The 15,288-nt window shown below is 46.0% G+C and overlaps 1 protein-coding gene across 1 annotated transcript; it reads right to left on the bottom strand.

The window, feature by feature from the left end:
• Window positions 1-575: 575 nt before the first annotated feature.
• LOC149361187 (lysosomal aspartic protease-like) lies at window positions 576-15,116 on the bottom strand. The gene is made up of 7 exons (XM_089572621.1): window positions 14,890-15,116; window positions 9,556-9,688; window positions 7,019-7,142; window positions 6,390-6,831; window positions 5,052-5,196; window positions 1,767-1,865; window positions 576-1,080 (listed from the first exon to the last, which is right to left on the bottom strand). Exons 1-7 carry the CDS (start codon window positions 14,955-14,957, stop codon window positions 919-921), a joined length of 1,173 nt encoding a protein of 390 aa, XP_089428747.1. The 5' UTR covers window positions 14,958-15,116; the 3' UTR covers window positions 576-918.
• Window positions 15,117-15,288: the final 172 nt, after the last annotated feature.

Raw genomic sequence — 15,288 nt, 5'->3', positions numbered from 1 at the left:
GCTGCTGTCGCACTACACAGGCCCGTTTATTGTGCTCGCTCGGATCAGTGACCTGAACTACGTGGTGTCTCGCCAGTCTTCGGAAGGGCGCGCCGTTGTCTAAAAAGACAAGTTGCGCATGTTGCACGGATGAAGCTCTGCCATTATCAGGAAGCTAAATGACTGGCCAAGGGGGCTTCCTCTGAGAAGGGGGAAGTGTCACGCGACACTGAAGAGACGACGTGTAGGCGGGGGAACGCGGAAGAAGAAGCTCGCCATATTCGCGCTAATTAAGGCACTGGGCTCAGGTTCACTAACCGTGTTAACCCTTTATTGACGGGTGCAACAATACTTTGTTTCGCACCGAGAAAGAATAGAACGTCATACTAGAAGAGAGAAAAAAATGTTACTGCAAGAAACGGTGACTCACTTGTGTGGGTGGTGAGCTGGAGTTGAATACTTAATCGTACTTTCTGGTGGACCGTTGCCGCTGTGTATGGAATCGTGTATGGAATCCGATCGGTCTGTATATTGTAGTATTCCTAATGGTTTTGGTTGCGTGACCTTTTTATTCTAGCAAACAAAAGGGAACATGGTTCACAATATATAGAACGTACTCCATTTATTTCAAACTCGCAAACGAGCCATGGCCAACACGCTTACATAGGCGCGCTGATGTACTGTTTGAAATGCATTCTCTTTTATTCTGTCTGCAACGGAGGGTAGCTTATTCGTTGAGCCGCCGACGAAGGGAGTGACATGTCAGCAGAAAGAAAGAAGAACCGAGGACGTGGCGGCACTAGGTGGGCCACAACGGCAAGCATGCCCGATAATGACAATAGTCCGATTCACACAAAAACGCAAGCGCATTATCAGTTCGTCTTGCTATGTTGCCCGAGTGATGGCACACACAATCCGGGATCATTGCGAGTGGACAGGTCAACGGGCCTCGGCGAAGCCAACGCGGTCGTTTCCTCTGTCGAAGATGGTGTAGTAGCGGCCGATGAACATGTCTCCGAGAATCCACAGTGGGCCCATCGGCGGCGGGATGTCAAGACCGCTGAAGCCACTCAAGCAGATAGTGCTTCCTTGCTGGTTCACCTGAAGAAGGACGCGACACAAAGCGGCGGGCGTTAGGGCAGTGCATAGAGCAGCTAGCTACTCCGGATCGAGAAAAATTGAAGTGAGGAGAATAAAAAGATTTAATATAGCACTACCCACGATCCGCTTCTAAAGGGAGCCCCTGCGAATACGCAAATTGTAGTGACGGCGTCAGGTTCCCGTCAGCTGCGCGCATGCCTGCCGCGTCGCAGGTCGAGTCGCAGAGCGGCAGCCGATAACGCTTTGCTAAATCTCTCTAATGTCTTGGTTGACTTCCTAGGGTAAAAACAATCTTCAACATTATCTGCGTCCTCAGTTCTTCATCCCTCTCTACCATAACGAGTGCAACAACGACCTTAAGTGACCCACTCTCGATGACACCCTGTCCCCCGGCCACACATGCCTAAGGGTTGAGACCCGCTTGAGCAAAGTGGTGCTCGAGAAGCAGGGGAACCCCAGACGGCTACACCGTTAATGCGGCACAAATTTCCTTGTATCGCTTTTGTTCATATCACGGTGTGGTTCATATACTGATACCATTTTGCCATAGTGAGCTGTTAGACAATGCTAGAAAACACAGATACCCTCATTGATAACTGCGTTTCGCTCTTTACAGACTCTCAAGCAGCCCTGGCTACAAAAAAGTATACTGTGCTAAAAAAAATATCAACTCAAACACAACTTACCTTTAGAATGTAGTCATCAGGTCGCAGAACAAAGTCATGCTTGTTCAGCTGGAAAGTAATCTTCGGCAACTTTGAAAGGGATTTGCAGTCCACGACGTACTAAAATGAAACAGGAAAATCGAAATGAAGAAGATTCAGTGTGACGGAGGAACTCGGCTGTTGCCATTTAAACGGTGTGTGCGCCGTGTGTGGGCTGCACATGGAGCGATGCGGACGAAGTATAGACTGACAAGCACGCCGGAGAGATGTTGGAAAAAAGGTGTCAGGGTTGAAGTCACATGCCAAACCGCACTGAGTGTCCGTGCATTACTTGCTGGCTCATGCGAGCCGAAACAATTATGGATGTGTAAAATAAGTACGACAATAGGAACGAACTTCAAATACTTAATATACGAGGGGGTACCCAAAAGAAACCGGACTTATTTTTGTTTGAACTTATTTGTTCACATTTTAAGCACAGACCTTCAATCTCCTTCAAAGTATTCCCCACTTGCAATGATACGCTTGTCGAATCTTTCATTCCATTTTTCAAAACATTGTTTAAAATCATCTTTTGTGATGCTTGACAGTGCCTCCGTCGTTTTTTTCTTCACCTCAGCAACATCAGCGAAACGCTTTCCATTCACCTATTTTTTTCATTCTAGGAAACAAAGAAAGTAGCACGGGGCAAGGTCGGGAGAGTATGAGGGTTGAGGAATAGGGGTCATGCCATTTTCGGTCCAAAATTGTCGTAGAGACAGGGCTGTGTGAGCGGGGGCATTGCCATGATGGAAAAACCAGTCACCCGACCGCCACAAATCTGGCCGCTTCCACCGCACACTGTTGCCCAATCTTTTCAAAACATCCAAGTAGAAAGCCTGGCTAACTGTCTGACCCTGCGGAAGTAATTCTCAATGGACGACTCCTCTCACGTCGAAAAAACAAGTCAGCATTGTTTTGAGGTTTGGTTTCACCTGACGAGCTTTCTTGAGGCGAGGTGAATTTGAAGTTTGCCATTGGCATGATTGTTGCTTTGATTCAGGATTCGATTCAGGAACACTTGAGTTGTCCCCATAGCATCGTCCTTGTACGTCTTTCTTAATATTTCAAGAGTTTCCATTCAACTTTTTCCGAGCAAAAATCAGAATTTCACCGGCGCACGCTGTTCACGAAAATCCGCCATTGCAAAAACGACATTCACACAAAACAGTCGTCACTCTAAAACTCTGCCTAAACTAGTCTGACCTCCTTCAACGACGGCACTCGGCTTACTGACTCTGGAATGTTCGTTCTATGCGCTCCTAGTGGCAAAACGCGGTACCACAGAAGCTTTGCCGACCAAAAAATTTAGTCCGGTTTCTTTTGGGTACCCCCTCGTATTTTGTATTTCTATGATTTGACATGCATTAGAAAAACAAGACAAGCTATACCCAATAAAACGTTACGAAATAAATTCCGAGTAAAGTTCCTGGAGCCTTTGGCTCACCTATTATGCAACGCTCAAGAGGCACTCATGTCGAGAAGTGGCAGGCGGTTTAATACAAGGTTTGGGAATGCGCAGATCAACTATGCTGATGAACGAGCATTTCCCACAAATGAGTATATCCTCATGAATGTCTGCTTCTCTCAAGCACTTTAATAAGCTCCTGGCGAGTTTATCCAGTGTAATAACCTGGTACGTAAATAACAAGCATCGAATTAGCGCAGAATTATAATAATATGGAGCAGAAACGTGTAGGCTAAAGAAAAGGGTTGAATTTCAAATGAAAACAGCAGAGCTAGCTGTGGAAATGAAAATGATAGGTCTAACGGCAAGAGATAGGAGGAGGGCGGACTGTGTCGGGGAAAAAACGCGGGTTAATGACATTTTAGTCGAAATCAAGAAGAAATGACCTTGGGCAGGATATAATGTGAAGGCAAGATAACCGATCTTCGGTAAGGGTAATGGACTGGATTCCAAGGGACGGCAAGCGCAGCAAGGGGGGGGGGGGGGTGCAGCGTGTTATGGGGTGGATGAGATTAAGGTTTGCGCGGATAGGGGGGTCACAGGCGGCACAGGAAAGGGTTTATTGTAGAGATATGGAAGACGCCTTTGACCTGCAGTAGGTGCAGTCAAGCTGCTGCTGCTGCTGATGATGATGATACGTAGTTAAATTGATGATGATGGATAATATGAAATAAAGAACAAAAGAAGTCTTCTAATTGGACCTGGGGCAGGGATGCCGCGTCCGGCATGAAACATTGTGCCTGCCAGCGAATGCGACTATAACCTCTAGCGAATTACTGCATTCGCATAGCGCGCATAGCTAGCGCTGTTTTTGTGTCTTATTTTTTAGAAATTTCCCTAAAAGAAATATTTTAATGTGCATTTAAGGGTGTTAATCTATTTTTTATGCAGCACCTGAGAAGAAGAATGGGATAAAATAGTCTGTCATCCTAAATCGCCTGTGAATGCTGATGAGCGAAAGTGAATGGTTATGTGCATGGAGTGCCGGTATATGTTGCCAGTGGCAGAACGGAGAAACTCGGAATGACGGCCGAGTCACGCTCTAAGTAGTGAACTCATTAAGCTGTTTAAGATGTGACCGGGTACACTGACGTGCGTTTTTGCAATGAACAAGAACTTACAAGCGCTAACTTTTGTGGGGTGCTATTTTGGGCATCTCCAAAACTAAAAAAACGAGCCGTGTCATGCTTTTCTGCGTTTTAAGCTGCTGTTGCGGTGTTAAGAGTGCAGACGTCTGTAATATCAGCAGTGGTGTCTTAGAAGGACTGATTTATTCAACTCAGTTCTATCCTTGGCTGACCCAGGCGGCAAAACTGAGCCGGGGCCTTTCGCAGAATAACATCGGAAGAAAACAACAGGTCCGCGAAGGATTTTGTTTCATTGCTATAAGGAAACGGCCGAGAAGGAAGTATAGACAAAGAGCAGTCCATGTCATGCATTGTGTTGCATTCTGTAAGGCATGAGCGGCTAAGGCTATCTCCACCTAAAAAGGGCTGAAGAGTAACCCGTGTCGTTTAGCCTTTCTGAGTAAAGAGCAACTTATTTTTTTTGGAAGCAGGCGTGTTACAAGCATAACAGCCAACAAAAATGAAGTGGAGGGAAAAGATGTTCGTTGAAGGAAGAAATAATCCTCCGTTTTTATGCAAGCGAAGATATGGCGCTTTTTTCGATGATCCTGCTTTTTAGAGCGTATTAAAAAAATTATTACGCATCTAGGTAAAATTCACCCCAGCTACAACACTCCAAGTTTCATCTTGACAGAACTTAGTCTGCGCACTAGGCTAGAGAGCAGCTCTTACCTGTCCTGGGGCGATTTCAGATGCTCCGATGGCCTTGTTGATTTTTTCGGTTTCGTGCGACGGACCGACGAGCAAGGAAGTACCGGTGTCGGCAATAGCTTCGCAGCCTCCCTTGCAGAAGGTGGCCCCGCCGGACACCTTGATTCTGCGGGGAGCAAATTGTAGGCATAAATACCGCGACACTGGTATAGCTGGACGAAAAACACTGATCAGAGCCCTAAAAAAAATTCGGGTCGCTTTCTCGAAGAACTGCTGCGTTGTGACAGTGGCGACCAAAATTACAACACAAAACGGGACGACATCGGGCTCACGAAGTCGTATAAAGAATCTTGATAGTTGAAGGCTTGGAAGGAAGGTTTATTCTCTCGCATAATTTTTATTAAACATTAAACTTTGGTCCTATTTATTCGTGCATTAGGAAACCTGATGTTTAATACTTCCACGAATGTTTCTTGAGCCTAACATAAGTTTAAAGTTTCTGACAAGCGTCTGGCAATGAAACACGTCAAGTATGAGAGCCCACAGTGGAGGCATCAAAACAAACCCTTAGCCATACAACCGAATTGAGAAAGGAAGGGTGCCTAACGATTTGGGTCCCCCTTTCATTAGACGTTCCATTCCGCGGTGCCTTGAAGCCAATTAAGTCACATAAGCCGCTGTGCGCGGTGCTCTCCTTCGAGAATCACCATACAAATACAACTCTTTTGCTACTAGACGAGCTCTTGTATAGAAATTATTAATTCCAACTACTTTTTTTGAACACAAAGAAGTCTGAAAGTGGTCCTTCCGGGCGAAAACTTGGGCACAACGGCGAGCTCCTGATAAGAATTTGCAGTGAAGGCAAACCACCGCAAGAATTGTACAGCATAACAGAACTTTTCCTTGCTTTTCCGGCGTTGCTGTCCTTTGTATTCCTACTAGAATTAAATGGAGCAAAAAAATGTAATATTTTTTATCTCTTTCTGGGAAAATAATTTGGGAGATGGAGATTTAACGACTAAGTGGTCTCATCGCTACAATTGCGAAAATGGTTACGAAAGTAGCCTTCATCATCATCATCATCATCACGACCTCAACTGCGCCCGCTACAGGACAAAGGCCTCCCTCTATTACTAAAGGTAGCCATGTCCTCTGTCTGCCAGCTGCGGTCATTTTATCCCTAAAACTCCTTACTCTCACCCCCCACCTTAGTGTCTGCCGCCTCCTGCCACGCTTGCTCTAACTTGGAACTCACTCCGTTACCCTAAGGAACCATCGATTACGTTCCTTCTGTATTATACCATGCCTGTCATTAAACTTAATCTACACGGAGCGACCATGTGGTCAGGAGGCACGCACTCGTCCATGTGAAACTGCCAGTATCCCTTGCGGGTGACGGGCACGTAGGTGATGTCTCCGCTGTAGTGGGCCTTGTCGATGCCCCCGAAGAGCACCTCGCCGCCGTTGGGGTCCTCCACGTTGCGGTCCAGGTAGAAGGAGAACAGGGGTTGTTCGGCCACGCCCTGTTGTATCATGTTGTCGAAGGCGGGCGGCACGCCCAGCACCGCGTTCTGCGGGTAGCCCAGGCCCAGGATGCCGTCGAACTTGGAGGCGGTGAAGGCCTCGCCGTCCTCTTCCACGATCTCGGCGAACGTCTGGCCCTTGACGCGCACGTCGCCGATCCCGAACACGTCCGCGCTCAGCTCGCCCTTGACGGTACCGCTTCCGTACTCGATCTCGAAGTGAGTGCCGTTCTTGGCGTAAGTGCTCGACTGATTGCTGTAGTACTTGTGGTGTATGCCTGCGATGGAAGATGCGCAAATGTACTCAAAATGCTTTTTTTACTGTATACACCCATGAGTCGGCCTATTCAAATGCCGCCTACGAGAAAATTCAAATGTTCACTTGTGATTTTGAAATATGGTAGCTTGTTGCTCTAGCACACACTTGCGTAGCAGTAATTGCGGGTCACAAAATATGAAACTCACGGCACGCTTCACTGGTGTCTGGGCATCTGCTGGACGGCACCCAGAGGTTAGAAGAGCCGGTGTCGAAGACGACTGCGAAGGTTTGCTGAGGCGTGCCAAGTGTAATGTTCCCGTAGTACTGCACCTGCGAAGGTTGCGCAAACGAACCACGTTACCTAGTCTGAGAAGTGTTTGCTCATTTCCGTGAGCCCAAATGAAATATATAAGATGTGTATAGCGAAACTATGTGATGGTATTTCATTTCGCAAAAAACTGTAATTGGTTTAACTTACTTAATTTGTTTAACTTACTGGCAATAGGTAGATTTGTAGACGGGCACTATTTTTTCAGTCTTGAATTCCGCTCATAGGCACTGTTCAGAGATTGACTTATTGTACACAAGGCATGCCGTAAAGCATGCGGTAGCATGCCTTGTGTACAATAAATTGTAGGCCTTCTGTAAAATACAATGATTTAGAGGCGATGTCGCCTCATTCCTTTCGCACACTTAAATCAGCGTTGTTCTGCCTCCTTAAGCATATTGTCATTTGGAGTAGCCACCAGAACTCGTCACTCTCCCTTTCTTCACATCGCTCTTCGACCTTCGCCGGCTGGCGATTTTACATTTGCGTGCTTGAAAAAGACATGTAAATTTGCGTTCTTCAAGTGATTTCTGCCGCACGTCCTTGCTGATGTTAGAAAAAGTTTGCGGTGAAAACCGATTGAGTAATGCGATGAGTAATGCGATGCAATGAAACGAAACTGGGGCGGCCGGCGCATAAAAAAAAGCGGGCTATTTCAATGTAATCCTAAGACTGAATTATGGGCCACTGACCAGGTCAGAAGAGAATGAAATTGCCCTTAGGGGTTTTCATTTGAACTTTTTGTTCGCAAGAAAATTCGAACAGAAAAAGGCGATTTATGTAGCCTTCTGTATCCCTCGCAATCTTTCTGCATATTAATGATGAAGTGTGTTTTGAGCGAATAGCTGAAATGTCGGTTTTGTTTTCTTTTCATTTTGTCAGTAAACAAAAACTTCGCTTTCTTAGAATGGTTCATCCGGACCAGATGGGGTTTCATCGAACGTTGGATTACTTCAAGGTAAATGAAAAAAATATAAAAAGCAGAGCTGGCATGGAGAAAAAAAGATATTGGCTTAATTCAAGCATTTCCACCCGTGATTTCCAACAGGAAAATTTTTTTCAATAATTGCGGTTAACTATATGCTTGATTGAAATTTGCTCACAAAATATAACCGACGCTCTCGGTCACACATTTTCAAATCATTTAAATGGACCAGAGGCGGAGTTTACAATTATTACACACTGCGCTTGTGGCGAGAACTATGCGTCAATTTTCAGAAACAGTCCCTCTCTTCAAGCATCTCTGTAGCAGCGGTTTCTCAGATATGGACAGAATAAGGGAGCCATTGCGCACCGCAGGCTGTCAACTATTTCGCTGCTTTTGCACTGCTGCTTGAACGTCTAGCTATTCTGTCATAGTCTCCCAAGTTACTGTGGGCGAGGGAAAAATGTTCTCTTTGAGGCTTGGACAAAATTTTTGAATATTGGAATGTTGTAAGGTACTGTTACAGAAGACTGAAGGTAATGGTTCATTCTTCCGACGTGTAGCAGAATGTTTCTTTTAAAGTATTTCCATTGCTCGCATCGAGCAGTGAAGACTGCCGTAGAAAATCAATGGGGAACGCTTTTGACTATAGTAAAAGTGTTAATGGCAAAAAAAATGCAAGCCTGTCGACGGGAGATCTGCAGATATATTGATTGCTACAGTTGAATCTTATTATATATGAAATACAAATTGCGTTCGTAAACTCTTTCCCATTCAAAAATGCTTTTGTCCAGAAGTGTTGGGTGTGATCAAAGCTCGCACTGCAACTCGAGACAAACTAGTTCACCGCAAGCTTCTTTGAGAGGGGAGCGCATTTGAGTACCGAGTCACAATCGCAGTTATACTCCATTTCATACATATCAGGCAACGCTGCGGACGTCCGCGAAACCATATTACTCCGCCACGTATCATTCGTTCTTCTCGAAACTCCGATCATTGTTTGGACGAATACAAAGAGCGGTATAAAAGGATGTTGTAGCATTGAAAATCACGCTCGATGCTGTGAGGCGCTAAGTGTTCGGGCTCTCTGGCCATAATTTTCACGGAGTGCGAACTACTTTTTGGGCGCGGATTTAGTAGGAGCGATTCGCCCTACCGACCGCGTATCATACCGCCACGTGTACTTTTTGCTTCTCAAAATCTCGACGAGTCGCAGGACGAAAATGTGGCAAGAAGTAAAACGAAGTCCAGGAGCTGCCAGTCACGGCACTTAAGATTTCTCACTGCGAAATATGTCTGTGTTCGCTTTGGTTTTATGGGGAACTTCTTTTTGTATGCGGACTTAGCCTGCGCGAACAGGCGGGCTAGCTTTGGCAGCATTGCCTGCTATGTATGAAACGGAGTATAGTGGGCGATTGAGGACGCCGCGGGAGACTTATGTCTCTCTTTGGTGAGAGTCACCATCCCACGAGTGAGCGTGAAGTACGTACATCGAGGTAGTTCTTGAGTGGCTCCGGGATGGGTCCGTTGGCATTCTTCACTGACCAGCCCGGCGGAACGTTGAGATGCTTGCCCTGCTCCCATAGGTGCTCACGGGCGCTTTTCATCCGACGGAGGGGAACCCTGGCCAAGAGAAAAATGGGTGCAATAGCAGAACCCATACGTTAACAGCCAGCACTTCTATCAGTGATGACAACTGAAGCTGTTGCCTGCGTTTCAGTCGCTGTATGGCGTTTCAATCAATCAATCAAGCTCCTATTTTAACATCGTGATGTTGGGTGGGCACATACATTCCTGTTCCCCTGTCCTGTCCTGTCCTGTTCCCCTTTCTGTCTGTTTTTTCCTAACCGTGTTCGCGCTGCTGAAATCGTATGAACATACAAAACGCCAAAAAGAGGCTTGACGGGGATTGTGCTCCCCTGTACAAGGCATAGGGGGTTACATCAGTGGGGTAAGCTACAAATAAACAGTAAAAACATCACGTAGTATCTGCGTGCAGAAAAGGTTAATAATTGCATAGGACCACTATACAGGCTTATTAATGGACAAAACAACAAAAAAAACAGCAAACGTGTGCATTAAAATTCGTTAAGATGGTCATTTAAGCACCACAGGAGTTATATACTATTAAGCATTTGGGGAACCAGAACTCGAAGCATTTGGCAACCATAATTAGTGCGGGAGCGATGTATGTACCAATAATATATAGCTCGTGTAGTGTGGGGTTTGTTTTTGGGGGTTAAGAGAGCTAGAATGTCGAAAACTGGCTTCTTGTTTGTTCGGTGGGTTTTATAGCGACGAATTAATAACATGTTTTAAAGTTCATTGACAGGTGTTATTCTTAATGAGGCAAAAAGCGGAGACGTGTGGGCGTCGTAAGCTATGCTGGCAGTAATGCGAAGAACTTTTTTGCAGATTTTTCAATTTTATTATGTCTGAGAACGTTGTCGTGCCCCATACCAAATGAGAGTATATAAGATTGGAATAAAACAAAACTAATTATATAATAACACCTTAAGCTTCTAAGGCAATAAGAAGCGCACCCTGGGGATGATCTCTACTACTCTAGAAAATTTGCCAATGAGATGATTGATATGATTATTCCAGAGCATGTTCTCATGAAATATACTAGTTCCTTGATTTCTTGTACAGCAATCTTGCTCCCGTGGATTTTAACCATTTAAATTTTGTTTATTTTTTACCCAGCAGTCACGAAACTTACACCTGACTTGCGTTGATTAAATCTTGCCTAAACAGCCATTTCCATTCGTTACGGTCATTTGTAAACATCTGACCTGCATGTTCACGCGTTTCAATACAGAAAGCAGCTCCTAACTTTGGACTTAAAATGCGAAATAAAGGATAAGTCGAAGCGTAGCGAATCACGAGTGCTCAGATTACGAGAGCTACCGGTGATGCCAAAGAGGTTACAAGAGGAATCCTTCAATTTTCTCGCGAGATTGGGGCTCCTGCACTAAAAAAAATAACAAATTCGGGGGACACTTGAGGTCCGCTTTGAGAGAATGATGCGATGACATTAGCCTGGCGTCCTCTTTGCATATCACTTCGCAGACACGTAGCCTGTTCCTTATTTTATTTTCTTTTATATTTACCACAAGACACAGAAGTCCTCCATCTAACCAAGTCAGACGAACATTCCTCATTGGTCCAAGGGTAGTACGCCCGGCTCACTACCCAAGGGGCTCGACCATTTTTCTTTTCAGCACAACAGCTTTCCTTACTTCAGAGGCACTACGTACTGGTGATTGAATGACGTCACGACCCTGGCGACTGATGAGGAATCGTTTAGTGACGTCATCACTTTTGTATTGTGGGATCGTTGTGGGGTGTTTGAATTACCCGTGCGAGGTCATGTGGTGGTAACTTCACACCCTCTCGACCAATCCCGATTTTCTCGACATGCTAACGCCAACAACTACGGCTGTTTCTCTGCTGAGCGGGTCGCTTAACGCATTACCGTTGAAAGCGAAACTAAATGGGCCCACTACAAGCTAGAAGGTTGCCGCACAAATCAACATGATCATCAACCTGACTACTGACTACACCCACTGCAGGGCAAATAAATGCCTCTCCCATGTCTCTCCAATTGACCCTGTCCTTTGCCAGTTGCGGCCACCGTATCTACGCAAACTTAATCTCATCCGCCCACCTAACTTTCTGCCGTGCCCTGCTACGTTTGTCTTCTCTTGGAATCCACTCCGTTACTCTTAAGGACCAGCGGTTATCTTGTCTTCGCATTACATGTCCTGCCCAAGCTCATTTCTTCATCTTGATTTCAACTAGGATGTCATGAACCCATGTTTGTTTTCTCACCCACTCCGCCCACTTCCGATCTTTTAACGTTACACCTATCATTTTCCTTTATATAGCTCGCTGCGTTGTCCTTAACTATGCATATATAAAAAAACAAACATGGCATGAGGGCTGTGCAAGAGGTATTCGAAAGGACTCAAAAAGAGTGATGTGGTCGAGTGAAAAATGACACGCTTATTCCGATGGACTTAAGTCGTTTAGCATTGAGGTAGCCATATTAAGCAGCGTGAAAAAGACGAAGACTGAGACAAGCACAACAACACGTGCGATGACTTTCAACTGAAGGCTGAAAGACGACATTTATAGACTGTTCCACAAACAGTAACACACACACACACACACACACACACACACACACACACACACACACACACACACACACACACACACACACACACACACACACACACACACACACACACACACACACACACACACACACACACACACACACACACACACACACACACACACACACAAAACACTGATTTCTATCTTAATCTCCCGACAACGTCTTATCAAGAAGGGGGAATTCGCCTGCAGCATCAGTTAATATAGCATCCTCGAGCGTAAAGCTCTTTTCGCGCAGAAATGCATTGGAATTGGTCGATGTCTTTTCCATCGAACCATTTTCTATCGTCGTTCAGATATGCGCAGTTACTGAACGAACCCAGCCTTGGGAACCCAAGGAACCTCTTAGCAGGAGGTCGCCATCGCGGTGAATGATTCGACGCGTCTTTTTGCGATATATCTCGTCCCATGGTATAGAATCTACTTATTATGATGTAAGGAGTGAAAGTTGGCAAGCGAGGTTTTGTCGTTGGATGTGATATAAACGGAAACACTTGTGAACAGACGAGCGACGATAGAATGAATGAGGAAAGAAGTTGCGAAATGCGACGCTTGACATCCAGAGCGATTCACACTGGTTATGCGCGCTTCTTGCTCCGGTGACCCACTACGTTCACGTGCAGAAAAAATCGCAATGTGCTTCCATAATAGCGAGCGCGTACGTTCATCGCTCTAATTATCCTGGTATTAAGGCGAAAATCTTACCATCCCCATTATGAGAAAAGCAGGTGGCATGTGTATGTTAGTGTGTCTGTACTCGCAGATGGTACAGAAAATCCCTGCGTTGGCAAGAAAAATAGGGAAGAGTCATCAAGCCGCCGTAGGACGCACACAGCAAGCCGAGCACAGCAATTTCAGAGAATGGCATAAAGTTTCTTTCGTCCATATATACTCTCCACTGGCTGATCTCGATGTGGCGCCAAGTTTCCCGACTACGTTCGTACGAAAATTGTGACCAGCCGTTTGTCGTACACCGCTCCGAGTGGGGTCACACGGTTTCCCAGTAGTCAAGCTGGAGGCTAGCTTGCACTGGGGATTCGAACCGACGACATATGCACCTTCCCACACCACCGAGATGTGAGAGTTACTGCACCATTTCCTTTCCTTGAAAAAACTTTATTAAAATTGTTACGCAACCGTTCGTTGTACACCGGTGCGGTTGGTGTCCTACGATTTCTCTTTGCATAAATCATGTCTCTTTAACAGGCTGGAGGCCACATCGCGACAGGTATCTGAACCATGTGTCCTAGTATTTCACTCGGACCTTTGTCGATTCAGTGTTCGTGGAGTCAGCGATCGGTGGCGTGTCTTCGTTTCATTTCTCAGTGCGCGACCTGCGTCGAGGTAGAACTCACGATGACACACTAGTGCTTTCGTCTTCACAGCTGGTAAGCAGTCTTAAGCGCCCTTGGATTTCTTTTTGGGGGGGGCGAGGGGGGGGGAGGAGGGGCTGAATTGAGGGTGATTAACCATGAGGCTCTGACGGAGTGACATTTTTTTTGGGGGCCGGTTATGAACGGCCAGTTTGAAAACAAAAGGAGAAAAGAGCATGTGTTGGTTCGAATGTTTCAGACATCTTCCGGAGCACGTACTCTCAGCAACGAATGAAGCGCGAACAAGTAATGTGAGCCGCCAACACAAAAATACCAACATATTAGCTCCTGAAAGCAACTACAAGCCAGGTTGATTAACACTTCTGAAGAATTATGATCGTGCCTTTGAAGTGAACTTACTCTCCGCTAAAATTGAGCTTTTCCTGAATAAGAGCTTCTTATTTTGCTGTTCGTGCCAAAATTGTTTTGTTCTCGTTTGATTTCTTGCAGATAGTACGCTCCACCGTGGCTGAGAATGTATGTACCTACGGCCACGCGTTCGCATTGTGGCACGTTGCATTGACGGTGACAGTGAGTAAGTACTCCACGGACAGAAGGACTTCACGTTGGTATTCAAGTGCGTTCCTGTGCTTGTAATGCGAGTGAGATAACCGATGCTCCCTTAGTGTAACAGAGTAGATTCGTACGTAGCAGTGGGCGGCAGGAATGCAGATGTGCAGATCAGATGCGAATATTTGCGGGAATAAAGTGGCCGTGCGCTGGTGCAGGAAATGATTAAATGGAGGCGTTTGGGAGATGCCTTTGTTCTGCAGCGGACGTAGTTAAGCTGATTACGATGATGGTGATAATTTTTAATTTGTTATGGTTTAGAATGTATTCTATAAATGCAATAAGTAGGTCATATTCTGGACGTTTCGGAGCTGGAACCTGAAAACTGCCAGAGTAATTAACGATTTTTAAGACGGAACTGCAGGGCAGCAGCGTATTAAGATGTTACAACAATCTGTCCATATACACCACAGCTCTTATACAAGATTCAGGAAAATAATGAACGAACGGCGTTGTCAAATGATGCGCAAGGCAGCAAGAACCTCAAGCGATTCACCACTACACCGCAAGGCATTACGGCAAAGTTGTCGTGTGTATACCCAGCTGCAAAACGCCACCCTGGCGCTTTAGGCAAGGGCCTTGAAACTGTGCACATAAGGAATTCCTTTCCTGCTGCTCCCTTTGGAGACTTCAAAAGGGAAAGAAAGAAACAGTGTGCAGCAACGATAGCTCCCAACCAAACGAAAGGGGGCTCACCTCAGCAGAGCTGAAGCGGCTCCGAGGAGCACCAGCAGGACGGCCAACCCGGGAAGTCTGCTCGCCATGTCGTCCAGGTGTCGGCAGGGAGAAACCGAATGTTCCGCCCGGCTTTAAGTTAGCCCACTTTCGATAAGCTCACCACGTGAGCGCAACCGTCGCTAATCAACCAGTCGCTTATGCGCCAAGTCTGTCTAGCGGGACGGAGTCCGCGAGCACCTGACCGGGATGCGTCTCTATCACAGCACTCCAACAGATACGGAGGTATCGGCGAAAGCTACGGCACTCGCCACATACGGGACGAGATATGATTCAGAGCTGGGAGTGTTGATTAGAAGATGCACACCCGGTGCACAAGACGTGTCAGTTTGAGGACGGACTCTTTTACTCCAGCTCTAA

This window comes from Amblyomma mixtum, chromosome 2, assembly GCF_055824585.1.
Source record: "Amblyomma mixtum isolate Tamu chromosome 2, ASM5582458v1, whole genome shotgun sequence".
NCBI classification, from domain to species: domain Eukaryota; kingdom Metazoa; phylum Arthropoda; class Arachnida; order Ixodida; family Ixodidae; genus Amblyomma; species Amblyomma mixtum.
This window is presented reverse-complemented; position numbering and strand designations above follow the sequence as displayed.

Coding starts and splice junctions, on each gene's coding strand:
- LOC149361187 (XM_089572621.1), bottom strand. CDS start 14,957: ATGGCGAGCAGACTTCCCGGGTTGGCCGTCCTGCTGGTGCTCCTCGGA. Junction 7,143..9,555: donor CACTCAAGAACTACCTCGAT/GTACGTACTTCA, acceptor CAACCTTCGCAG/GTGCAGTACTACGGGAACAT. Junction 5,197..6,389: donor TGGCAGTTTCACATGGACGA/GTGCGTGCCTCC, acceptor TGCTCCCCGCAG/AATCAAGGTGTCCGGCGGGG.